The sequence below is a fragment of the Falco punctatus genome, assembly GCF_963210335.1.
Source record: "Falco punctatus genome assembly, chromosome: 4".
Taxonomy (NCBI): Eukaryota; Metazoa; Chordata; class Aves; order Falconiformes; family Falconidae; genus Falco; species Falco punctatus.
In genome coordinates this window covers 108650004-108677030 of record NC_137583.1, presented here as the reverse complement: position 1 = coordinate 108677030, position 27027 = coordinate 108650004, and the positions used below count along the sequence as shown (strand labels likewise).

The 27027-nt window shown below is 43.7% G+C and overlaps 1 protein-coding gene across 2 annotated transcripts in view; it reads left to right on the top strand.

Moving 5' to 3' along the window:
* Positions 1–8688: 8688 nt before the first annotated feature.
* CHN2 (chimerin 2) overlaps positions 8689–27027 on the top strand; it is a 163349-nt gene continuing 145010 nt past the window's right edge. Inside the window, exon 1 of one of the 2 annotated variants that reach the window (XM_080386502.1) lies at positions 8689–9134. In XM_080386502.1, coding sequence (XP_080242628.1) covers positions 9086–9134 — 49 coding nt within the window. In that variant the 5' untranslated portion in view covers positions 8689–9085. The remainder of the gene's footprint in view (positions 9135–27027) is intronic. The other variant, XM_080386503.1, reaches the window with a different exon arrangement.

The window sequence follows — 27027 nt, the reverse complement described above, 5'->3', positions numbered from 1 at the left end:
AAAATGTTCCTGCCCCTATTGCTCAGTGTCTCTATCAATCTGTACTCAGCAGTCTGCATACAAGATAACTTTATCTAGTTCTGGATGGGAGACAAAGCTTATCTTTTTCTCCCGGGAATTTGAACAAGTGTTAGTTGCAGGATGCAGGCAGTTTTATTTTTAACTTTTTGGTAGAATGCCGTAATATCATCCCTTATATATTTTGGACTGGATGCTTAAAACTACAGCAAAGGATCTCAGACAGAAGACACATGCTTGGAAAAAGTGAACTAAATAAACAAGGTAATCCATTGTGACGTATCTTAGAATCAAGTTGAACTTGCTGAAGCCTAGGATTCCCCAGGATCATGCAGATCATACCTAAGATCTGCAGAACTTTGATACTGCTTTCTCACAAACACGTTAGAGCTCAGAACGGCATTTCTAACCTTCCTGGAGATGGAGGAATGGTAGGAATAGATTCGTTGGCAAACCTGTGCTTACCCGATGGCTGCCCTTGGTGGAATGGTACTAAGCAGGTGTACGGGGGTTTTATCACTTGAAAGAATCTATTTTCATTTATAAACACAACAAAAACCCTGAGCTTTGTGAGTAGGAACCTTTGTCTCTCCTGGTTTATTTCCTCCTCCCACTACTCCCTAAAAATATATATATTGACATTGCCTTGTGGCATTACAGTCCTTCCTGTGGTGCATTATAGTTTCCAAAGCACATCACTTTTTATGATACATGGTAGCTTAAAGGGAAAAGCAGCATCCAGCAGGGAAATGAAGGGTGAAACACTGGCCTCTTTGAAGTCAGTGAGAAAAACTATTACTGCCTTCAGCAGAAGCAAGGTTTCAGTCCAAGCATTAAGGGAGAAATGTGGAGCTACATATTGATTTTATCTCTTAGGTAAAACCATAGAGAAGAGAAATTCCTTCATCTGGAATCTAGGATGCTTAATATCAGTAGGCCTTTAGGAAATCGCATTACATAGCTGAACGGTATGTTGGTCCAACGAAACATCCAAAATCTCTACATTTGACCTCTCAGTCTATAAATGAAGAAAAAAAAAGGTAACTGCAAAACCATTATATCCTGTAAAATTTCTGTTTACACATGAAATATGGAGCATCCATATCTGAACATATTTAAGAATAAAACAGCCAAGCATGAGGCTACTCCAGCCTATATCAGTAAATTACACAAAATTAGATTTAGACAGAATTTTATACAGGGGCAGAACACATTTATAAATAAAAGCCACATTAAGATGGGAATTCTTCTCTAGTAGCTGCCCCTGTATCATTTAAAATATTTATAGCTAATTAAGAGAATCTGGTATTGCATATCCCCCTGGTATATATAACAGGGGAAATACTGAGATAATTCATGAACATCTGAAGTAAATAACTTCTAAATAGGTATTTTGTCTAACTTACTTTTGAGAAATAAATGAGCAAAGGTTTTTTTTGCAAGAGTCTGACGAACACAATTTTCAGTTCTCTAGCTGAAACAAAATTTATTTTGGACAACTGCCGGTTTTGTTTCTAAAGGCTCATAACACATGACTTAGAAAACAAATCATGCAGCTCCACCACTATTTGTGAATTTTGAGTATTTGAATACATTTTTGCATTAAACAGTTGTTTAACAAATCCATTAGCCAAAATTTGTCAGTACCAAGAAATGTAGTGAGGATGCTGGAATTGCAAATAAATTAATTAATTAAATCTTTGTAGGTTCGTATACAGTTCATATACAAGGAAAAAAATGACAGAGGAGTTAAAGCAGCTCTGCTCTGAGCCTCACTCCTTCTTCCATCTTAATGAAAGAGTAAAGCAGAGGCTTTGATATCACTGCATTGTCATGGTAATTGGGAACCTGTGAATTTACTGTAGGTTCAAGAAAGAGGAGATGTTGAATTATGAGGAACAGAATTTATTTAAATGTCAATCTAGATAAAAGGCCAAAGGTTAATAGAAGCTATGCATTGTATGATCTACCTGCAACAATATAAGAAAATATTTGTATAAGAAAATGTATTTTTCTATTAAAAAAAAATCTATAAGAAAATCTCAGTTTAATTCCAGTAGGCCCATATTTCATATTGAGTTTGTTACATGAGAATCAGAATACTCAAAAAAGGAGACTGGTTGTTGTTAAGTTCTTCCAAATTGTTTCTGTATTTTTCTACCACCTCACCTACATCAAATTATGGGGCAGCATTATTGTTTCCAGTAATTATAGAAGAGAGGTTGAGAGTAGCTTTTATACAAACATGACCTTCACACTAAAATGTGATCCATTCTGTTCAGGCCAAGGCAGTACATTACATGGAGAAAATCCCTCTTTTCCTGCATGTTGGACTGTCTAGTACTTGTTGCCTGGACCAACAAAAGGCTTCACTATCCAAAATTATGAGTGATTATGGTTCAGTAAAAAATTCAATATCTGCTTAAATATTTAGTAGTCTTGGGTTCCATCCCTGAAAAAATTTAAACGAAATGTCATGTTCCAAAGTAAGAGCTTGATCACAATGTAAAGGAAAACTATACTGCAAGTAGTTTGGACTTTTAAATTCCGTTCTCTAAGGCAAAGGATTTGGAAGTTGCTGCTTATGATTAATAAAGGAAAAACACACACTAAAGTTTCAATTTCACCAAAAATGTTTCTGTACATTTTCTTTTTTTAAAATCAGGGCTAATGGCAGTTCCATAGTTGATTAGTAATTTCAAAATCTTTATCAGCTTCTAGTTACAGATTACAGCTCCACTGTTTAAAAAACTTTGAAAACAACATAACAAGGAAATTGTCTGCCCCAGTGAACTCTCAATCTGAGATTTAATTAAAATAGGATGTATGAGACAGGAAGAAAGATGAAAGGACAAATAGGATGAACGTTCATAAATTAGTCATAGCAGTAGGTTTAGCACTCACAAGTGGCGACCAGCCTATTTGCTGTGTTTTTTGCAGAGCTAATAAAATTCAGTCGATGCCTCTAGTCTGTTCACCAATTAAAGGTGCAGAGCTAGAAATTGTACCAGGTATTAGGGGTCTCAAACCTTCTTCTTTGGATTATGAAGAGAAAAGTAAGAAATCACAGAGAGTCTTGAACTACACCACCACCTGCTGTTGCAACCATTATGACTCACATAATCTATTAATACCCAAATTCAGTGTGCATCTGCTATTTATTGATATTTTGGCTTATTTTTGTTATTATGGCTTGCGTTGATATTAAGTAAAATTTCCAAGTACTGTGGAGAGTATATAAATATGGATTATATATTGCTTATAAAGGCCTTTCTCTTTTATAACATCAAAGAATGAACAATGCATTTCTCTCCCTTTCCAGCTAAGCAATATAAACATCAAAGGAAGGATTACTATTTTAGGTCTTTGACAACACTAAATTTTTGTGTCATACATTTTGCTGTCCTGTGCAGAACATTTATATTTCTGTACCTATTACATAAGCAAAGCAGTGGGCCAAGCGACTTCACTTCCCTCTAATCTGCATTATTAATTAACCCCCCGATTTTTTTCCAAGCTATCTACGCTCACCCTGAAATACTAGCTGCCGGTTTTCATCCTGAAATAAATTTGCTAACTAGGTTTCAGACTCCTGACCTCTCCGCCATAGGAAGGTTTATGGTGCACAGTAACCCACTGCTGTAAGAGCCCAGCAGCCAGATACAGCAGATTATGCCAGATTCCATAAACATAATCCGAGATGCTGCGACTGCAAAACCAGAAGGGCCTTAAAGATTGTGCTGCAGCCATCTACGGAGGCTCAGCTGCTAGGAGTCAACATGAAGCTTGGCTGTGGAGTGCTTACAGCTGAGGAGACGCCAGGAGCACTGGTATCAGGCCAGATTCTTTTCAGGGGGCTCTTGTGAAATGACTCCTGTATAATGGAGGCTTCTACAGGTGGAAGATAGCAATATAAATGATTGCCTGCCTTAGATGATTTTCTTTCAGACAGAGTAAGCCTAGCTGATGCAGAGATTCATGTTGCTACAGGCCTTATCTAGTGACCTACCTTTTTTTTTCTTTCATCTACATTTGTATTTCAGATCTCCTACAGCAGAAAGCATTCTGCCAAGTCAGTGCAGTGAGAAGTTCCAAGGAGAGGTCTTTGCATCGACAGTGAAAGTACCTACTATGTCTAAAGTTGGATGAGGACAAACCAGGATGTTAAGTATGTGCGGATACCTAAATACGCAATAAGCAATTTGGTGAAAAGGGAAAAATCTGGCTTCTTGAAGCAGTGCAGTTTGCTCACCTTTACTTGTTATTCATAGGTTTTCATCCTGTTGTCTGCAGGAAGGGTGACTTTCTGTTTGCTTTTATTGCATGGGAACATAAAAAACTATTTATCAGTGTCCTGGTTTCAGCTGGGATGGAGTTAATTATCTTCTTAGGAGCTGGTACATTGCTGTGTTTTGGCTTTGATGTGAGACTTTTCAGCTCCTCAGGCCTTGCTAGCACAAAGGCTGGAGGGGCACAAGGAATTGGGAGGGGACACGGCCAGGGCAGCTGACCCGAACTAGCCAAAGCAGTATTCCACACCATGGGATGTCAGGCCTGTATATATACCTGGGGGTCGGCTGGGGTGGGCAGGTCACTGCTTGGGGACTGGCTGGGCGGTGGGCAGCTGTATTGTACACGTTTCTCTCTTCCTTTCCCTCTGGATTTTATTCTTTCCCTTCCCCTTTTCATTATAACGGTTATTGTCATCGTTATTATTGTTCTTTCATTTTTGTTCTGTTTCAAATATTACATTGTTCTTACCTCAACCCTCAAGTTTTACATTCCTTTCCAACTCTTCCCCCCACCCCTCTGGATGAGGGGGGAGTGAGCGAGCGGCTGCATGGTACTTAATTACCAGCTAGGGTTAAATCATGACAATCAGCTAGGATTTGCCTTGCCTTCAGAAAGCCATTAGAAGTCAGCTATGATACCAATGATGGTGCAGTAGGCAGGTGGGCTGTCTGTTCCCAGAGCCTTTGTTGTGCAATAAAGATGCAAACCAGGACATACCAGTTGGCTGGGGAACCAAGGCCACTCCATAGCACAAAAGCAGCGTCGACATGTCCTCAGCTGTCAAAGTCACTATGGTTTGCACTGATGGCTCTCCACGTGCACACCCTCATCTGGTTCGTACCTATAATTTTGCCAAAATACATCATTCCACCAGAGTTTATGTGACAATGAAATGGTGCATGTACCTACATATCTACAGGTTCAGAATTACACGGTGAAAGAGAGTTGCTTCCAAATGTAATTTCATTTAGTTTCCTTTGGGCTCAACAGGTCTTGGACTGTAAGTCTTATTATTTGCTGTAATTCCATTTACTCATTTTTGGTTATTGGAGAACAAAATGTGTGTAAGCTCTAGCTTGAATAGGAAACCTACCAGGCAGATGTATGAGAGTGGACAATTAGGGTACAGAAATAACCTAATACACCAAAAGTTTGGAGAAACCTTTTAGATATTTTAATACCAGATTTCTCGGGGGGGGGGGGGGGGGGGGGAAGCACCCATACTTTTGGGTTCCTTTAATCTTCCAGCTATTACTTTGGCCTTCCTACATCTATTAGCTTCTGGAATACAACAGCCTCTTCCACAGTGAGTTTAATGTTATTTCAAATATTTTGTTGCTAGGTGGGCTTTAGCAAGAGGCGGGAAGTCACTTCTATGGAATTTAGGTATAGACTGAGGACTGTTTTGTTGAATCTTTGTTCTTTGTCAAACTCCCTAGATAAAAAAAAAAAGGGGGGGGGGGGGCAAAAAAAACTGCCCTAAAAAACAAACACTGAAACTCTGTCAGTAAAAACTGCATTGAACCAACCTAGAAGCAAGGAATCTTCCCCAGGAATGAAAACCAGAAAAGCTTTCAGATCTTTCTCATGTGTAATACAAAGCACACAGTTTGGTATTTTTTCTTTGCCAGTCACGGTTAACGTCAATGGCAGCATCCATCCATGCGGGATTTCTAAGTTTGTACGTAGGGAAATGGGATTTTTCTGAGTTCCTCAAAACTTTTGGAAGCTGTGACTTCTCATAGAAGTGCAGATATGCAAGCAGGCACTATATTTAGTTCCACAGGGAGTGTAAAGTGAAAGATTTTTATCAGGCTTATATGAAGCCCGGACCTGTGGAAAGCCCAGTAGTCATCTACAGCAGAGAGAGCAACTAGTTTGCAATTTAAAGTTTATCCTTGTTATCTGAGTATTTCCACTGTTAGTAATGGACAAATCTGGGCTCTGCACAAATTAGGATGGAATCTGTTCACAGTTTCCATAAAATAAAATTGAGATTTGATTGCATTGTTTTCACTTTGCACTTTTTACACATAACAAGGCTCCTTCTGCTTCTTCTAAATTTACTGCCTCTTTGATCTAGTAATTTTCCCTCTGATTTCATGGCTTTTATGTTCTTTACTACCAACAAGAAAAAGGCTATCCTGCCTTGAAATGTGAAAGAGTTTCTTTTAATCTACGGTACATTTCACTTCACTTTATTAATTTACCTTTCAATGTTGTGGAAACTGAGATTACACAACCTCATACCTGCTATTATCACAAAGATTATCAACAGTTGCCTGTCCTTCAAAGGCGCACGCGTTCATGACCAGACATGTCCAGACTCACTGGCTTTTGACAGAAAATACTCCATTTGCAATTATTGGAATACATGGAGTAATGATCCTTTGAAGAAATTCCTCTCTTGTTTTATCCAGATTTATGGCTGGAAAGATAATTTAAAATGAATTGTGAAAATTCTTTTCTGTCTGCAAAGTCTCAGTGGAGTGAGGGGGTTTTCTTTCTTTTAGGTTATTTACCTCTTTCCCTGCCGATTCTGCCAGTGTGGTTACTACCACCACATCTCACCGATTGCCTGAGACAGGTTTCCAGCAGCTGCTGGAGAGCCCTGAGGGCGAGAGAGCGCTACATTGTGGAGGGGGAAATGAGGAGGTAACAGACTACAAGGAGGCAAGTACTAGCGAGTAGACAAGTAGTAGTGCAGTCTTGATGTTTACCATACTATTATACAGCATTTTCCTACACCCTGATACCGTTATCAGCCTGGTTTTAGGACCTAATCCAGACAGTAAAAGAACTTTCTGCCTTTCTCATTTTGTCCTTAGCATTCAATCTTCCCAACGTGTGACACAAAATATTTGGCCAAAGGCAAAAAAAAAAAAAAGGGGGGGGGTGAGACGCCTGTCCTGCGTTGATGTCCCTCACGTGGCTATTACAAATGAACGAGACTTAGCTCTAAAGCTTGGGTTAAAGCTCGCTCCTCCTCACACGGAGCCAAGCCGCCACCACAAAATAAACCCTGGAAAATCCAGCTGGGATCCCTGGAGGCGCCTGCGGGAGCCCCGGGGGTGCGGGGGGCTGCGGAGTTCGGTGCTGCCGGCATCTCTGCCGCTAGAGGGGGTCTGGGTACCGGTTTTCCCAAGGAAAAAAACGGGAATCGGCGGCAGGGTGCGGGGAAGCCGGGCTGGGTTTTGGCCCTGGGAGAAAGGGAAGCGGCCGGGTGCGGGTTAGGGAGAGGGTGGGCGGGCTGCATGCTCGTTTGAGGGGCTGTGTAGCTGGGGGGTAAGGCTTAGTTTGCCAAAAAAAAAAAAACAAACACCAAACTTTAATGCGTTTCCCGGCACATCTCAAAGTAACTTCGTGTTCCAGACCGGTGTTTGGAATCATGGAAGGCCTTCGTAAGTCACCATCACGGCAAGCGGGTTTGTAGGCTGCGTACAGCTCCCGTGCCAGCAAGGCTTTGGCACGGCGCTCAGCTTTTGGCAACCGTGCGGCAGCTACCCGCCTGCCCACTGCCTTCCCGCCCGGCTTTGTAGAATGAGGTGGAAGCTTTGGTTGGCGATCAGGCACCGCGAAGGGAACGCGGAGGGTGGTCAGCAGGAGGAGGCCTCCCAGTGATGCTTTCCTGGCTCTTCCCCTTTCCCACTGGCCCATGAGGACAGGGGGCAGCGGCCCAGGCTGGCCCAGCACAGGCGCGCCGTGCCGTGCCCCCTTTGCGCTGCTGGCAGCCGGCCCGGTGGGTGCCCCCGTGTCCCCCCGGAGCCGCCGGGCCCGGGAGCGCTGCGGGGGAGGGGGGGTCAGGCCCTCAACCGTGGCCGGGCCGGCGCCCCGCATGCGGCCTCGGCTGTGCACCTGGCTGGGGGCGCCCAGTGCTGGCGCTGGCCCGGCGTTTTCTAAGAAAACGGATGCCGGGTGAGGGGTGGGGGGGATAATGAAAGGGAGGAAAAGTCAGCGTGGGAGCTGCCAGGCGGGAGCGGGGGGCAGCCCGCGGGGGAGGGAGGCGGACAAAGGGCGGCGAAGCCAGCCCCCAGGTGCGCAGCCCTGCTCCCGCCGTAGCTGCGCGGCCGCGGGGGTCTCCGGCGGCCCGGGGGGCGCAGCCCGCGGCAGCGCGGAGCCCACACTGCGGCACCGCCGAGGGGGGCGCCGGGCCCCGGCGGGACGGGCGCCGGCACATGGCAGGAGCCGCGCTCGCCGCCAGTCCCGTGCCAGGCGGCGGCGGCCGGAAAGGGGCTTGGCCGCCGCTCGGCGGGGCTGCCGCGCCGCCGGGGCTCGCCCGCCTGGGACCCACCCTGCCCGCTCAGCCGGGGCCGGCAGCCCGGCCCAGCGCCGCCGCTTCCTTTGTGTGCGTGAGGGGAGCTGCGGCGGCGGGTCTCCCCGGCGGGCTGTCAGCGCTGCCCGCGAGGAGGCGGGGAAGGGAAGGGACGGGAAGGGAAGGGAGGAGGCGGCGAGGGAAGGCGCTGCCAGGGCGGCTCTCCCGTCCCCGTCACAAGGAAAGCCCTGCTCCCCAGGCGGAGGGAGGCACTGGAAGCGCCGCGGGGCCTTTTCCCTGACCTGCCGAGCGGCTTCGCCCAGCCCCGCAGCGCAGCCAGCAGCAGCTCGGCGGGGCGCCGCCGCCACCCGCTCCCGGCAGCGCGGGGAGCTGAGCGCGGGCTGCGGCGGCGGCTCGGCGCGGAGCGGCCCCGGCACTTTGCGATGGGCTGGCGGCAGCGGCGGCCGGACAGCAGCGGGGGCCGACGCGGGGCTCGCAGCTAAGGGGCTCGCAGCAGGGACCATGGCCGCATCCAGTAACTCCAGTTTGTCCGGCTCGTCGATTTCCTCCGGTAAGTTTCTCCGGCGAGCGCCGCATTTCTCCCCTCCCTCCATTTTAGCAAGGAGCTACCTGTCCGCAGAGCGCCCCGCCGTCCCGCCCGCCCCGAGCGCCCCCGGCCCCGCCGGCAGCCGCCGGCAGCCGCCGCCGCGGCCGCCCAGCCCCGCACGGGCGAGCCCCCGGGGGGCGGCGGTGCCCCTGCCCGGGGCCGGGTGTCCCTCCGGCGGCGCCGAGGCGGGGAGCCGGGACGGGGGAGGCGCGACGGGGCCCGCCTCGAACCCCCACCGCGCCTTTGTGTGGGACGGGGGCGAGGGGAGCCCCGCGCCCGGCTCCCTGGCCGGGGCAGCCGCATCCCTCCCGGCGCGGGAAGGGCGCGCCCGCGGGCCGGCACGTTACCGGGAGCCCCCGCCTCGGGCTTTGGGGGGCCGGGGGTACTCAGAGAGCCCTGCTGACCGGCGACCCTGCCGCGGTCCCCGCGGGGCAGGACCGGCCCCGCACCGCCCCTGGGTGCCCCGCGGCCGGGGCTGCCCGGCGGGCCCCTTCCTCGGCGGGCGCGGCGGTACGCGGGGCGCTGCGAGGACTTCTGCGGTAAGGGAAGGAGTACGTTCCCGATCCGGAGAGAAAAACGCTGTCGGTGGAAAACCGCCGCGGGGGCCGCGGCGCGGTGTGAGGAGCCCGGGCGGGGGGCGCCGGCCCCGCGCCTGGCGGAAAAGTTGCGGCGCGTTCCGGAGCGAGGCCCCCTGGCAGCGACAGCAGCGATGTGACAGTACCACCGCCTGCTGCTCAGCTCCCGAGCAGGTGTTTTAGTATTTAAATCATGAGAAATTGGCAGAGAGCAATATCCTGGCGGTTTAGTGGGCTGAAGGAGTTAACAGAAGGATGAACAACTTCGGGGTTCCAGGGACTTGTGATTCAGTGTTTTATTTGAGGTGCCAGATTGAGAATTTGTAAGAGTGCCTGTTAAATGTAGCAATATATGCTGTGGAAAGCAGACGAGCTCCTTTGACTGTCAATACAACTGTAGAAAAATATAAATACATGTAAAAGGCAGTGAGCAGCTATGGTTTTTTTAAAGATGGTGTATGTGACTTACACAACTTACTCTGTCACTGTTCCAGCATGTGACACTGAGAGCCAGATCCAAAGGAGGAACTGGGTCCTAAAAAGAAATACTTAATCCACCTCTTAATAAAACCCACAAACGTTGCAAGCCCTGATTGCCTTAACGAGGAGGCACCTGAAAGAGGCAGGTGTGAGAAATTCTTCCTTGTGTTCACGTTTGCAATGCAAGAGTCACAAGACCGGAATGAAAACAAGGAGGAGTCAGCCCAACTCAGTAGCTTGTTAGTTAGAACTGCGGGGAAGAGGGGGGGGGGGTTCAGGCGCGTCCTTGGTCCAAGCTAACTCCAGGTGGCCTCCTGCTCAGCAGGTGAATCTAGCACCAAGCTCAGCATCTAGCTGAGGAGCTGGGCTTTGGGCTTCAGATGTGTGTAAGTCAGGCGTTTTGGCACTTGACAGTACCCTGGTTTGTATGAAACCCTTAGTTACAGCCTCCAGCAGTTTATGGCTTATCTTTTGTTTCCTATTTTTGCGAGGCTGAGGACAGCTGAGCCTTGACCCATGCTTGGGGCTTTTAGATGCCACTGTAGCACAACTAACACATATTAGTGCTTCATAAAATAACCGTGTGCCGTTGGCTTTATAACTTACAACCTTGGAGTGGGTTTTGGTTTTTTTCCAGTGCATTCAGTCTGTATTTCTTGTATGCACGTAACGACCAGAAGTTAAATTTGCTGCAGCATGATGAAGTTTCCAATATTAGCAGACACACCGTATCAGACTGTGTGCAGCTGTATTTTGGCTGTCTGTGGTTTTGGTTCTCGGAACTCAGCAAGTCTTAGAGCATATTGTTTACATAATCTAACCAAACAGTCTTGCTTTTAAATTCAATTTGGTAGAATTTATGTTTGTTTAACTTACCAATGTGGAGACTTCCAAACAGCATAATTATTTCTGTTCCACAGAAGAAGGAAAGTTATATTATCACAATACACTTTACTAATGAAAAAAGGAAGCAGAGTTTGTGGTTGACAGCAGAATACCACGCTGCAGGACTCTGCTCTACCATTGACCTGATGCTTGGTCTTGATCAAGCTGTGTTGCTGCATCTTTTTCCAACCTTTAAGAGCAATTTAGTGTTTGTTCATCTCATAGGGAACTTTGGAAGCCAAATTAAAGCACTGCTCACATAATCCTTTCAGATCTTGAAATAATCTAGGAACAGTTACTGTATTTGCAAATGAAGTTTTAGCTTCAGCAAAACATGTCTTTTATTTTTAGGTTTTTGAAAAAAGATATGCTCATATATAAACATTCTGAGAAGAAATAAAACAGTTCATCTTGAGACCATATAAATAATTAAAGTTTGAAACCACTGTTAGGGTTTGCCTTTGTTTTGAGGTAGCAGCAGCAGATCTGCCTCACTTCTGTCATTAAATTAGTGTCTGTAACATCCAAATATGTGGTTGGATTTGAGCATTAGGACATGACACTGGAGAAATTATAGGTGACTTGTTTGTTTTAAGAACTTTGGGAGTAATAGGTAACCTGCACATGCATTAAGTAGAAGTTGAACTGGTTGATAGCCACATTCTGGCCCATCTGAACACGTTGTGCTGCAGAGCATCTCCGGGTTCATTGTGTTCACACCAAGAGTTCAGTTAGCTTCTGTTGCCTGCATGGGAAGGCAAGGGTTAGCTAGAATTTGTCTTACAAGGAGTAAAAAGGTTTATTGACTGAGTGATATTAGTGGAAATTAGAGTTTGAGCAGCAGATGGGAATTTTCATTTGCTTTTTTAAAGGGATGGTTTCTTCTCTTACCTGCCTTGAAATACAGGTAGGTAGTTCTCCTTCCTTCGATGGTGTCCATCTCTACTCTTTACAGGTGAGCACAGATGTGCTGTAGGAACAAAGTAGTCACAAGGAGGGGAAAAAGTCTGCTGGTGAATGGTGACCACTGAAGCCTGAGAATCTGCTATTGCAAGTGACCGTTGGTGATGTAACTGTTTCAATTCCCACCAATTCATGTCAGTGAGAAAGAACATTAACATTTCAAATATATTTAATGTGAGGAAGTTGGCCAAGAATTTTGTGGCATAGGTATTCTGCTTGCCCACTTATGTTTCTGCAAATGTGGAAGTGGGATTTATTGTCTTGAACTTGTGTCTTCATTAAAGACCAGAATTTGGTTCTGTCCTGGAGCGGTTCTTTATAGGCACTACCTGTGCAGTGACATGGCGGGGTGGTTGGCTGTAGCTGTTGTACAGATGGGGAGCTAACATGCGTGGAGAGCTATGACTTCAGCTATCAACTAATCATAGAATTGTTTAGGTTGGAAAAGACCTTTGGTAAAGCAAGTGTTCATACTTGGGACTCTGTTGCTCCTTTCCTTTCACAGCTAGGGAGCCTGTCCCTTCTCCAGAGCTCGTGTCTGTGGTCTGTGTGCTTGTCTCAACAGCCACTGTGAGGCTGCTAATTATAGGTTCAATAATATTAGGTACTTGTCATGGGCCCCACCTGAGAGGAGCCTATGAAGGTTGTTTTTTTTTTTTTTTTCACTAGGCTAGCACTCACCGGCAACAAAATCTACAGGAGGGCCATGGGTATTTGTGTTGTATTCCTCCATATATTGCTCTCTGCTTTTGGTGGAAGAACTTGCTCTGACAACCAACTGTTGTGTTTCAAGGTGGCTGGGGGAGAAAAAGGTATACCCTGCTAAGGGAGGAAGGTGGGTATGGTAAGCAGGTAAATTAGGTATTCTTCTTTGGGCCTTGGGTAAATCTGCACAGCATAAGGAATGCTGAAATTATAATTACTTCCACTGGGAATGCCACTTTACTTCCCTGTAATCTCTTCTATAACAGATACCCAGGTGATCTATTAGCTGTATTCCTTGCAAGTCCCTGAATTCTGTTCTCCCTAGATGAAGTGCTGATTCAACCACAAGCAGCATCTTTTCTTTCTCTCCTGTCCTCTAAAGAGGACTGTATATATTTCTATGGTTTCCTTCATGATGCTTTCTCCTTAAAATAGACATATTCCCTTGCCTCCTCATCTTTGTATTGACCCTTATTCTCACTCGTTCTGATCTTCCTTTTCTTAAAATTTTGTTGTTGTTGTAACTTTTCAGCTTTTTCCTGGCAAACAATTAATCTCTCCCACTCTGTCACCAGCAGCCACCAGTTTCTTCCACCCAGTAGCCAATTACTGATTGTATACAACTGGTGAACTTGAGGCTCTGCTTTCTGGAATGTAAATACAAGCTTGAGCAAAGAGACCTTTGTGGCTGTGCCTGCTCTGCTTCTCTGCTGAGCAAAAAATCCAGCCTGCTTCCCAGCTAGGCTCCATGCAGCAGTATTCCTCGGCGTCGGACGTGTCAGGCTCTGCTGAGTGGGGCCATCCAAGCTGGTTTGCAGTGGCTGTAAATCCCAGCTGCCTTTAAGGCTTTGAGCTCTGCTTGAAAAGTCTTCTGCCAGACAGGCTCCCTTTAACGGGTTGATTGCTTAGATGGCTTGAGCTATCGATCAGGTAAGGGTCCACGCTGAACATAAATGCAAACACAAGTCTGCTAAGCGATAGCATGTCATCAGGCTTTCTCCACCATCAGGAGTCGAACTGTGCCAAAACCTGTGCCAGAGTCTGAGCTTTGAGAGTGGTAACACTGGGAGCATTTGGATGAAGACCCAAGGCAAACTTACACATGCATGTGCCAGCGTACTCAGTATTTTGCGTTTTCTGTGAGGTCCGAAGATAAATTTGCAGGCGTTAGGCTGAAGGGATAGCCCTGCACCTTTCTGCTTCCCGTCTGAATTGATGCTTCTTCACGGGGTGTGCACATTTCAAGTAATACCTGTTATTAGACCAGGTGATGGAGGTGAAACACATAGGCAAGCTTTCTGCTACAGGGCTGGAGAAGGGCTTGTGTGTCTTGTCAGGGTATTTTTGCTTTTCAGCTATGCCTGCTGCTCTAGTAGAAGATACTGCTTCTCCCCCCAACCCCCCTGTTTTTGTAAACTTGGATACCTATGTAGAAGAACGACCACTATAAATTCTTGTAAAATCACCAGTTATTGATGATTTTTTTAAAAGAAAATTTGAAACACTTTTTTTGTTCTGAAGCTCGGGGGAGAGGTCTTTAAGAATCATTTAAGCAGTGATCCTCAATTAATAATGAAGTTTATGGTTCATAAACTAATTTTTGTAATAAATTGAAAGGCAACAAATTGGTTGTTTTAAATAAATGAACAGAGATAGGTTGTTTAAGGGCAGTGTAGTTCTCAACTATGTGTTTTCACACACACTGAATTTCAAGAAGGATAAAAAGCGCTTACTGAGGGAAGAAGAAAAATCTTTGATGGTTCCAGTAACTTAACAAGGTCAAAATAAAATATTAAAGGCTCATGACTCTCTGGGGGTCATGAACGTGCTATGATGTGAAATAGGCAGATATATTGTAAAAATGAAAGTCAACATAGGCTGATTTTAATTAAGATGCAAGCAAGTGAGAAGAAATGAAATTACTATTGTACACAGATTCAGAGAGATTCTAATTGGGAAAAAGATTAGTAAATGAAAATAGATGTTTATTCTTAATGATTTAATAGAAATAGTGTTGTGAAAATGGCACATGAAAGCTATTTAAATAATGCTGTCATTATGCTGATAAGGTGCTACTTTTGATTTTTAAAAGGGCAATAAGAGTTCTTTTTATTTCTGTTCCTCATGCCAGGCTTCTGCTGGCCAGGGTGTTCTTGCTCTGAATTAAAGCTGAAGTCTTTTGTATTTGATGATTATAAGAACTCACCGTTCTTATTAAAAATAATAAAAATTCAAAAGGGAAAAATGCCAAAGTACCCCATTCTAATGTAGTGATTTGTTCAACAGTTTGTTACTGAATGTGTAGGCTGTGATTACTGAGAATAAAATAGCCTGGAAACTGGTACAATGCATGTCTGCTTCACAATTTAGCTTATATGGGTACTCTGTAAAGCAAAAGTCTTACTCTTTTTATGGATCTGCTTGTCTCAGAGACATATGTGGAGGATCAGATGAGCAGTCTTTCATGCTGTCATGATGATGACCTTTTTGGATACCAGTTCAACCGGCGAATTCTTGCCTTCTGTTTGATGGTTATAAGGAGGCTTAGATATGCCAAATGCTGAGTGATCGCAGGCAGGAATATGTCACATTAGTGAGTACTGCACACAGTCGTCTTCTATGCCTGTGCCCATCATGGTTTGCATGTTTCAGATGGTAATAATTTGGCTATTACATTGCATAGGTAAGTCTTAAAACCTGGTGGTTTAGACAAAGAAATGTGGGGGGGGGTTAAGCTGCTTCGTATACCTGGCTAAAGGGCAACAGTGGCTGGTTTCGCTTCACTTGCAACATTGAGTGCTGGCAGAAGGTGTTCCCATGCTGGGGAGCCAGTCTGTTGTCACTTGCTCTCCTCTTCTACAAAAGGAGGAGGTACTTAGGAGATTAAATATTTGGAGAACTGTGTTAAGGAATGGCACATTAAAATTGCATGAAAAAGCTTTTGTTGAAGGGAAATGCAGCAGGATGTATAGAAGAAGCTGTAAATCTGTAATTTTGTATATATAGCATTCTTTACAGGTGTAGTCACAGTTCATCTAAGAATTATATACAGTAGCTAGTGTAAATGTATAGTTTTAATTGCTATGAATAATAACCCATTCTTGCTGTCTTTTTCTAACCTTTGATTATGAGAACGTACATTCAAATTTTACATTTGGAGGTGGTTATTACCAACTATGAATCATGCACAATTCAGCAATAATAGTTTCATCACCCTGTTTTACTCAGCAGTAATCCAAATCCCAAGACTGGAGGGTGAGTGTATCCTGGAAGAAGGCAACTGATGTTGCAATAGTGTCCTTGTAACATTAATGTGCTTTAAAGTTTGCAGATGAATATGCTGAAACTTGACAGCACAGGCTGCTGTGTTTGGTCAGGTAAGGAGAGGTTAAAAGGTTTTTAAGATTCAGAAGAATGTGCAAGTGGCGTGCGCCCTGCTTCTGATGCTATTGATCAAGATCATCACGAAAGAATTAGTTCAGTAAATAAGACATCTGTTCTGAGGATATCTTCATCGGGCAGTCCGGCTCCCCTGAGACAAGGTGTCTCCAGTATGACAGCGTAGAAGGTACTGGGTGGGCCCCTTTTTATCATCAGTAAATCACATGTCACCTGCTGCAGTGTGTATGTCAAGTCACATTTCTCAATTTCTTCTTACAAGCTTGTCACGTAGCAATTCCTCTCCTTCCATCTCACCTTCTCGTTGGCTGTTTAAACACTGCTTGTAACTTTTACAAAACCCAGCATGTTACGAGGTGCCTTTGCGGTGTTACGCTTTTTATTTCATCAAAGAAGAAAACTGAATGGTAGAAGAGTTGGAGACCTCAGTTTGTAAATGAGGTTCAGTTGTTGAACAGATGTTTCATGGCTAAAAATTTGCCTTTCCTTGAGAGATCAATTGGTAAAATATTTGGCCTTGTGTTATGGCAAGAGAGGAAAATGGCAAGCGTGCGTCAGGTGCAGGTGTACTGGGCACGGCCGCTGCAAAGGCAGGCAGAAGTTCCTGGGAGAAGGTGGTGGTTCTGCTCCAGCAATGTCCAGCGCCAGAGGGCCTGTGCCGTGTTCCAAAGCAAAAGAAGTCCCACAGCTCTTCCAGCGTTAAGTTTGCTGTCAGAAGGCACGGAATATCTGTTGTAACACTGTTCTGCTGCACAAAGCTGCACTGATTCCACCTTAATTCCTCAATAAACTAGATGAGAGTGCCCCACAGGAAAGAGGAGAATGAGGGGATCGTAAGACCCAGACAGATACTCCATTTTCAGCTTTCCCAAGGCATCTGTGTGGTTGCTGTTAAAGGCAGTTGTATGGGGGTTTGTGTGTGGCTGAATCCTACCTTTGTGTGCATGTAGCACTGCGCTGTTTCTGCATATTATAAGAGCTGTGGCCCCGCAGACAGTGCCAGCACTTTTATCTCCCATTTTTAAGCAGTTATATTGTATGTGAGCATGTGTAGCTTAATAGCGAACCGTATCCTATCCTGGTTCAGGGTCAGGTACTTCCTAGCACAGAGGCATACATAAACTGTGGGCTTTTTTGGCACGGAAAATTCGAGATGCTAGTGGCTGGCATGGCCTGTTCGCATGTTTAGGTAAGAGGAGGAAGATCCATCCACTGCTGTGAAACACAATGGTATCACCTCTGTCGAAAGTCCCTGAGCTGTATGTAGGCTGGGAAACCGGTGAAATACATACACTATATGCCTGCTGTATCCTTTTAAACTTCCTTAAGTATCCCCTGATAGTCACTGTGGGAGATAATCTACTGATCTGACCCGTCAGTGCTGCTGTTATGCATATAGCTGGGCGAGTTACAGCTGAGTCAGCATGCTGTGGCATCTAAGTCCTGCTTTCTACAGCCAAGAGCTCCTAAAAGAGGAAAAATTTGGGATGAGTTTGAAATTCTGTGTTGCAGGTTAAAAATGAAACCACAGCCCACGCCTATGTTGCAAGGAGACCTGATAGGAAAATCTTATTAATAGCATGCTGTTTAGAACAGTATGTAATTTTTCTTCCTTTGGTTGAAAAGCTTTTTTCTTCATTGCTTTATGAATGTATGACCCAGCTGGATTTATAATCCGACTACAGCTGGATCACATTTAATTCTTTTTGATTCCAGTATTAAGCCCAGCAATTAATGAACTTTTAAGAGCTGGAGCAGAGTTTTTCATATAAGGTTCCTCTAAGTTCCAAGATTTAGAGGTTTGCAAAAAACTGGCATGTTGCAATCAGATTTGTGTAGTGCACAGAAATGTCATAAGGCTGAATTAATTATTTGTAGAAGATTTTCTTTTTTAAATGAAAAACCCTTTATGAACGCAAAGTATTAAGTCTTGAACCTTCAAGCTGCTTGGTACCTTCTGTTCTCATTGCATTGAGGTAGTAAATCAGCAGCCTACAGGACTGGGTAGTTGCTTATCTGAGGGGTTTTTGTGCAGTTTCCATTAAAGCAGCATCTGCTGTTATGATGGGGCAAATTATTACAGGCTACGTAGTAACCCCTCCCCTCCTCCAAGTACTGGTACATAACATATTTAATATTCAGTGCATTTACATCATGTGTATGTAGAACACGTCAAATCACTGGTGATGAATTTCCAAGGGTTTTGTACAAGACTTAAATTATACAAAATTTGTGTAAATACCCGCTTCTTGGGAGCGCGTACTCTTCATAACTTCTGATCTCCTGCCAGGCAAACCAAGATGATGGACAGCTTCTAGCATCATGCTGTGATAGCTCTATTTGTTTCATTTTACGATCTGGGGCATTAGTTAGATTGTAGTTAGTAGTTACGATTGTTTTGTGTTGATGAACTTACTGAAAGAATATCAAACGTTTTGATGTCTTAAAAAAGGAGAGACAAATTTCAGTTGTAAGCTTCCTTATGCTCATGTGCGTCTAACATATTGGTATACATTGGAAATTTTGCTTAAGTTTAGAGACTAAGAGTAAATAATGACTTAAATAGAATGGGCTGTCATGGATGAAACTTCAGTGCTCCTGAGTGAGCACTTGAGGCTGGGAGACAAATGAAAGCTGTGGAAATAGTAATTGACAGGTGTGCTTTTTTCTCCTCTTCTGTTATGACGCTCAGACCAGCAATAAATCGTTAAGCCATTGAGAAATAAAACGGATGAATTGGAGGATGGAAGTAAGCAGATGTCTGACTGATGAGAATTTACAAAATTATGTAGACAAGAAAAAGAAATGTTTTTATTTAGGTTGTGTAGAGAGGAGAGTACAAGATCCTGAACTCTCTTTACCAAGTGGGTTGCTGTATCAGGCAGTGTTATTTAAGAGGAGTGAATTTTATAGGTTTGTTGTGTAGAACCTCTGGTCATTTTGGAAGCGGATGAGTACATCTAAGCATGTGGGAGAGGGAAGCGTTAGGTCTGACACAGAATGTTGAATGTTTGGTTCAGGCTTTTCTGTAAGGGCACAAGCAGGGGAGCTCTAGGGCATACTGAAAGCATCAGTCGCTGGCCATGAAAAGGTAATAACCTTTTCCCCCCTGATTGATTCAACAGTTGACTGTCAAAGTGAAGAAGAATCCTATCCTGTGGTAGCATTTTAGCTAAACACGTGATACAGTCTGATTTCTAGGATGGGGGGGTTGGGTTTTGATGGGGCTCTGAGAGCTGCATTTCCATCAATGCAGTGCCTGGAGTGAGCACTGTGGTGACTTTCCATATTGCGGTTTGAATGATTTCTCCTGCAAATATCGTGAACGTAAAATGAAGAGGTTTCCTGGACGTGCTGTTTGTTGGGCAGCATTGCTGGGTAGTCCTATTGCACGTTTCTAAACAGTTGTTTTATTTCCTTTCAGAAGTGATAAATTAGTTCATTCAGTAAGTTCCAAGAAAGAGAAACCAAGAAGTTCTCCTCCCAGATCCATTAGGTTGCCTTTATGCCATTGATTTTAAAAATAGACCTGGAAAAAGGAACATTTAAGTGCAAAACCAAAGAGTAAAGTGTATTATTTTTAATGATTGATGTAACAGTAAAGCTTTAAGCATTGTCAACTTAAGAAATCAACACGTAATATGTGATTTCTTCTAGAACTAAAAAATTTGGCAGATGTGTGCAAGTTATAGATGGGCTTGTTTGCACATAAAGATTATTTCAAAAGAAGGTCTTAAGAGCCATAATGGAAAAAAAATGTTCAGACATGGAAATATTATGGAATAGTTATTTGGGAACAGCTATTCCTGAACACTATTCTTTTATGTTGTAGTAATGTAGATCATTGACTTGAAAGGTGTAGAAATATAGCATTATACTAATTTGTTGAGTAACGCTAAGCTGCTTTTTTCTTCCTTTATGCTCAATGTATTCTTGAAAGCTTGTTGCTCCCTTTTTTCAGAGACATGCGTATTCTTGACATCAGAATCTTAAACCCAAACCTGCCATATTCAAGGGGTTTTTTCTTCTTTTATTTAGTTATGTGTTGTTTAGCACAGGAGCTGGTCACATGATGGTTAAACTATAAAAGACTAAAAAAGCGTGAAGATAAAGATGATTCATTTCAGGGTAGAACTTTGCTAAATGGAAGAGGTCATTATTAGTTAGAATCATTCACATCATGCACGTAAGAGGTGCCGTCAGGACTGGCAGGATTGGAGGTCTATTTTGCTGTATGTTGTTGAGCAGGATATTATAATTACTGTTGTTCATTTGTGCTGACATACATTTATGTAGAGATTGCGTGAAAAGGCCACAGGGAGGTTGGTAGCTGTACAAATATAGAATAAATGACAGTGGGGGGTCCAAAGATCTTGTAACTTGAGGAATGCTAGAAGCATGAGGATAGTGGGTGTAAACTGCAGTCAAAATGGTGAAGAATTTGCACGCTATTATTAATTACATGTGTCAGAATCTGTGCGTATGTTTAAGAAAATAGCAGGAATTTGTCCCCCCACCCGCCTCCATGAGCTGTTTCTTCTTTAATTCTATTAACTAAGGAGGAGGAGGCATGTTGCCTTCAAAGAATTGCTGCAGAGGGCTTTGGCTCATGAAAAGCTTTTCTGTCTTGTGTTTGTTTCAGATCCTTTGATCTCTTTTGGTTTGATAAGTATGTGTCATCACTTGGTATTGCAATTGCTTCCTCTTGCTCAGATATGACAGTAATAAATATATTCACCAAAGAGTGTAATTTAGAATTTATATTATTCACAGTTATTGGCAAGTACTGTAGCCTAAATGGTGAAAATGAGGCGAAGTCTGATTCCGGTTGATTTTTTTAAACATAATTGATCTGTCTTATCAGTATGCATAATAAGCTTATCAAAACAGACTTTTCAAAAATTAAAGAAGAAAAAACTCAATATAAAATGATTGTAAATGTTATTGAGTAGTGTAATTTACTTTCACTTTACAGGAAAAGGCTTTCAGCTTCACCTCTTAAGCAGCTTTAGAAAACTGCATACTGACTCCTGGCAGTAGTGTATTGATTGAAAGCATCCAGAGTGTCTAGAAAACATAAGTGTACACAAATTCGTCTGAAAGGGATGTATTTTACAGAAAGAAACTCCATCACTGTCCAGGGTTTGTAAGAAGTATGTTAATCAAAAGTACTGTGTATACTGTACTGTGTAATAAAGAGCTTAACAATAGCAGGTGTTTAAAAAAAAAAATTTTTTTTCATCATTCGGTAAATGCTTAACTAATCTGCACAGCACCTGTTTCATAACTGGGAAGAAATTGGGCAGAAAAATGAAACCACTCAGCTACTACCAGGGACTGAAATTAAAATCAACATGGAGTTAAAATAGAAAATCTTTCAGGAAACATTCTCAAGTTGTTAGAGAATGAATTAAATTCTCCCCCTGGACCTCAGTTGGAGATTTGACCCGTGGACACACATAGGACTTTTTTTCTCCCCCGGTGTAGTTTACCTTATTTTTGTTTTTATATAATAATATGTCACAAATTCGTCGTGCACGTTTTTCATTCTTTTTATAAAATCAGTTTAGGACATGTATTGTCCCAGTAAAATTTGCATAGATTTATTTTTGGTTTTCCTTGCTTTCTCATATGTGCTCTCTGCCTCCAAATGTAAAGCTTGGCTACACTTAGGCTTGGGGTTAGGTAGACTTAAACCAGTTAAGGAACTGCAAGTACTGCCAGTGATACAAACGGCGTTATCCTGGATTTATGTTCTGACAGTTACGTAGTCTGATACAGACTTTCCCCATCCTTGATGATCAGACTGTTCCCTAGTAGACATTTCAGAACAGATTTATTCACTGCTACGTACTTAAAGAAGTTGGTGCTGTTCATTTCTGGGGCTGTTGAGCACCATTTGGAATAGCAGCTGCTGAGGTAACGATTTGGACGTGCCCCCAACCACCCTTGAAAGGAGAAACATCGTGGGCGCACAAAACCTTTCCAAAGTATCAACGGCACGCAAGCCTGAAAGCATTTGCATATTTTATTTTAACAGATTATTTTTTTTTCCCCACCATGAATATGTTTATCTTGCTTGCAGATACTGAGCCTGACTGTGTGATGTCAAGCAGGAACGACTTCAGGATTTTTTGTGTATCTAAGGCTCCCATAAGCACATGAGCAAGGGCATTTTCTTTCTGATTACCTGCCAGGTTGTGACAAACTTAAAGAAATACAATCTTATGGGTAAGACCTGGTTATCAGCTCAGTTTACTGTATCCTGTGATTTATTGGAGCCTGCAGCCCATGTAATGGGAGATGCCAGCTCTCGTTTGAGGGAGCTCTAAGAAAGAATGAGAAACTCGCCTTCAGGCCTGGGCCAGATCTCTGAGAATACTGGCAAAAAAAAAAGAGCTTATAGTGAGGTTATTACTTGAAAGCAAGCCAAATTTTAGGCCGGTCCGTCTTCATCTCATTCCTGCTGCTCCTCCCAAAACAGCAAGACTTCCACCCGTCTGCCTAGTCTTTATACTCTGTGATCCTGGGGAAACAAACCTTGGGAAAACTCAGCTGGGTTGCACCACCAGAGTCTGGCTGTCAGTTTTCTATGAGAAGTTAAGTTCTAGGACTAGTTAACCTGGGAGAGCAGTGGAAAGTTCCCATCAGTGCAAATGGGCATCAGAACAGGTGTGCTACTAAATGGCTGGATCTGTAGTGTTACTGTTGGGTTTATATTGCCAAGGGTGATTTTCTTTGGACAGTAAGACGATAAAAATCAGCCTTACGATGGTACAAGTGTGATGAGACTACCTCCAATCCTTAGCGTTGCTTTCACAGAATGCCTCGCTCATGCTGGTCATCGCTTTCCCTGCCTTTGGAAGTAGTAGAAAAAATGTAGCGGAAGGTAGGTGAGCTGCAAAAATATCAAGGGGGACAAATGATGTTCCTGTAAGATGACTTTGTGGCCATTATATTTTCCCTGTTCTCGGTCAATGTACAAGATACTTGCCCGTGCTGGGCAGCTGGCTGAAGCATGGCGACCAGAACAGCGGCCAGAGCGTGTGTGTGTGGGAAGAGCTGTACGGTGGTGGCTGCAGGCTCAGCTACAGCCCTGTGTCTTCCTCCTGCTGCAGCCACCACAAAATACTGAGGAGAGAGTTTAAGATATTAAAATATTCTGTTAGCAGCCTGAAATCTGTGGCTTGGGAACTTCCTGAGACAAAGAGCTGGACTCTTAAGTTTAATAGATATATTTTTTCTTATATTTTATTTTATGGATTTGGTTAGTTGTTCTGTGGACCCATGTACACTTGGAACATCCTTTGTTTAAGAGCTCCACAGTTTGCATGTGTTGTGCAAAAAGATACCCTTTTTACTTGGATTTGAACTTGTCATGAGCTAGTTGCATTTCATACATCCTATCTCTTTTATTGGAAGAAACAGTGAAAATTCATTTTTTATACCTGTGAAATCTTAAGTGGCACAGAGCCCTTTGTCGTAGTGCCGCAGGCAACTCTTTTCCAGCCTGAAGAGTCACAGGGTACTTGGCCCACCCTTGCGTGGGGTAACCTACATATCTTCGGTCATCCACATTGTCTTCTATTACTCTTTTCCAGTTTTCATGTAATCTTATAAAAACAGACCAGAAATAAAAACAGTCATCAAGGGATGGATGCATCTTGTATTTATTGCACTGAAATTAGTGTGTTCTCATTTTATTGTCTGTTCCTTGATATTTGTTTTTCATTCATAGTATTTTCAAGCTTTTACGAGGGCTGTGTTGACTTGCCTGATACAACATTGTCACGTGTCTGCTAGTGTTGTTCTTTTCAGTAGTTTCTACCAATTTGCTCAGTGCAGATGTCAGGCTACTTGAAATGTTGTGGTTTTCCCTCGGGGTGCTTTTTAAAATTGCCGTGATGTTAGCCATTCTGCAGTCCTCTGATACTGAGGCAGTTTTAAAAGACAGTCGTATTGCTGTTTCATCTGTGAATTCCTTAAGAACACTTTCATAAACATCATCTGATCTGTACGAATTGTTATCGTTCAGATGTTAGTTCTGTAGCCTCTTCCACCAAAACCTCCATTTGAAATGGATAATCCAACCAGTCCTTCATAAAGAAATGTTTTGATATGGTGGTTTCTCCAGGCTCTGGGTTCTTCACATGCAGAGCTCAAAATACCCAATTTATTTTCTGCCTGAGTGCTGCTTTAATCCTTGATCATCTATTGGCCAGACTAGCAAGCTTTGTATTTGGGCATGGAAAAGGGGTTGTTGTTAATTCTTGTGTCTTCTGCTAGTAATTTCTCAGCCTGTCTTTTGGCTTGCTTTATTGTGGTTTGAGTTTGCTTTGGTTTGGGGTTTTTTTTTTTTTAAATATATTTATTTAACCTGCAATAGTTTGTGAGTCTTTCTACTTCCTTCATTTATACGCAACTCCAGCTTTCAGAAGGATGTTTTCTTGTTTCTGATGACCTCTCATACCCTGCTGCTGAACTACGCTGGCTTCCTTTTCCACTTTCTCAAATAATTTTTTTGCTGTGTGGCGTATATTTGCTGTCAGCCTCCAGTGTGGTATCTCTGTTTACCATACTGCCTGGGAAGGTTTAGCTCTCTTAGCTTCCCCGTTTAGCTCGCTTCCTTTCAGCAAGATTTAACGTATCCTCCAGGGTGACTGAAAAATCAGATTTCAAAGGTTTTATCAGTCCTGTCAAAATTTCCTAGTATGTGTATCAACACTACCTAGAGTTACAAACCCATTAAAAATAGCCAAACTGTAAAAACTGTGTGTGAACGTGTGAGCACGTGTGTGTACTCATTGTAGATGGGGAGCAGATAATCACTCTTGACAGGAAGAATAATTCCAAGTGTAGCATCTAGGCAGTCAAAGCTGTTTTTTGTTTCTTTTCATCAGGCTCTAAACTAGCAGAAGCTGTCCCTTCAGATGTAGTGCCACGGTCTCTAGCACCTGCGGCTGCTCTTTGCACCCAAGGACTCTGGGAAGTGGGGGCTGAGTTTTGAGCTACTGCGGTTTGGAATTTGGGTTGCGATGGTTTAGCAAGACAACTCGTGCAAGTAGGCACGTTATTTGGAGCCGTAGTTAGGCAAACTTTATTCCTGGAGGAATCTGGAGCGCTCCTGGAAAATTGCACGTCTTTGTCACGGCTGACTCTGATAGATCCAGCTGAGGAGTCCGTAAGTGTTAATGAAGGGCCTTTAATAAGTGTGGACTGATGTGGTCTAAACAAGCTTAGTAAAGCCCTCTCACCTGGCTGTGGTATTGTTTTTAATGAACAAGCTTTTTGGAGATTCAGAAGATGTAAGGGTAACTGGCTTGCATCATAAGACATCACTGACACTCTGCTGCTCAAAGGGAAGAAAAACTGAGCAGGATTAGTGATTTTTACATGTTGTAATAGAAGAAGGTAAAATAATTCCAGAAAAGATGAAATAGTGAGCAGGTGTTCTTTCTTTAAACCAAAATGATGCAGTTTATTTGGATTTAATAGTAAAGTCAAGGTATGTGTACTCATAAGGTGTCACATTACCCAGCCATTCATCTTGATCTGACCTGTTCCAGGCAAGAAGCATGTGTTCTGTGAACGTTCTTCTTTAAACTTCAAACGTGAGCTCTCTTTATGATGATATAATATTTTTCCGTGCTGTCTTTCTGAACCTTCCTCCGTGTGTTAGAAATTTATGACATTGAGCTTTATCTGAAAGCAAATTTATTTTTAGACCTTGCAAGAGCTGCATGAGTAAGATGCAGAGGCTGAAGAGCCTGGAAGTACCCCTCTCCGAGAAGCACCTCTTCTTGGTTGGTCACACTTGATTTCAGTTTGCCCATGACATGAACAGGTACAGGAGGTGTGCCAAAGTCCTGGCCTGGTTTTAGGTTGTTTATTTATAGTTTAATATGGTTCGAAGGTGAGTGGCTCTATGCTAATTGAGTAAGGAAGAGGTTCTACTGAGATCTGTCCCTCTTAATGGCTAGGGAGGTCTGTTCCAGAAGCAGCAGAGGGAGCACCCCAGGGGGTTTTGTCCGACTGGGGTGATGTGCTGTCACCTCTCCCTTTCCTGAGGCATCTGCCTGGGGAATATGTTCCTCCTGAGTGCACCAGCCCTGCTTTGAGCGGGTCCCCTCCGCCACAGCAAGCCCTGCACCCTTACTCACTGTTTTCGCTCTGCCCGGGGTAATCTCCAGGGCTAGAGATGTGCAGGAAAACGGAGGGAGGGTTTATTAAGCCTGACTTAGAGCAGACTTGCAAGGTGAAGATCCAGGAGGCAGCTTGAACAGGCTGAACGGCTTGTGGCCACCAGAGAGAGGGGGTGTCCCAAGCTGCTGCCTGCTCCCTGTCTCTGCTCTCGCTGCTGCCGTTGCACGGCTCTGGCACTCGTCTGGTCCTTCTGTGAGCTGGCAGCCGGTGCCGTTTGAGAAACGGGGCTGAGGGCTGACGGTGAAAAGCAGAAATCTCATTCTAGCATTTGCTTAACAAGATTCCCCTGTCCTTATCCCAGTATACATCACCCAAAACCTGATTTTTCTTTCTCTTGAGGTATATGGCATGTTGATCACTTCTTACAGCATTGCTGTTCAGAGGCTTTCCAAAGTACCCATGCCTTTTTCTTCAGTTCCTCCATCCTCCCACACACCCCCCCCCTTCATAGCTGTAAAACCTTTTAGTACCTGTATCATTCCTTTCATGTTGAAAGCAGTATTAATTGTATCAATTGTACGTGGATTTTGCTAATTCCTTAGTTTCTGAGCCAAGAATGGTTCTGATAGAGCATCTCTGCGTTGTTTTTTTTTAATTTTAGGACAGCTGACCATACTGGGAGCTTTCTGAGAAAAAACCACAATATT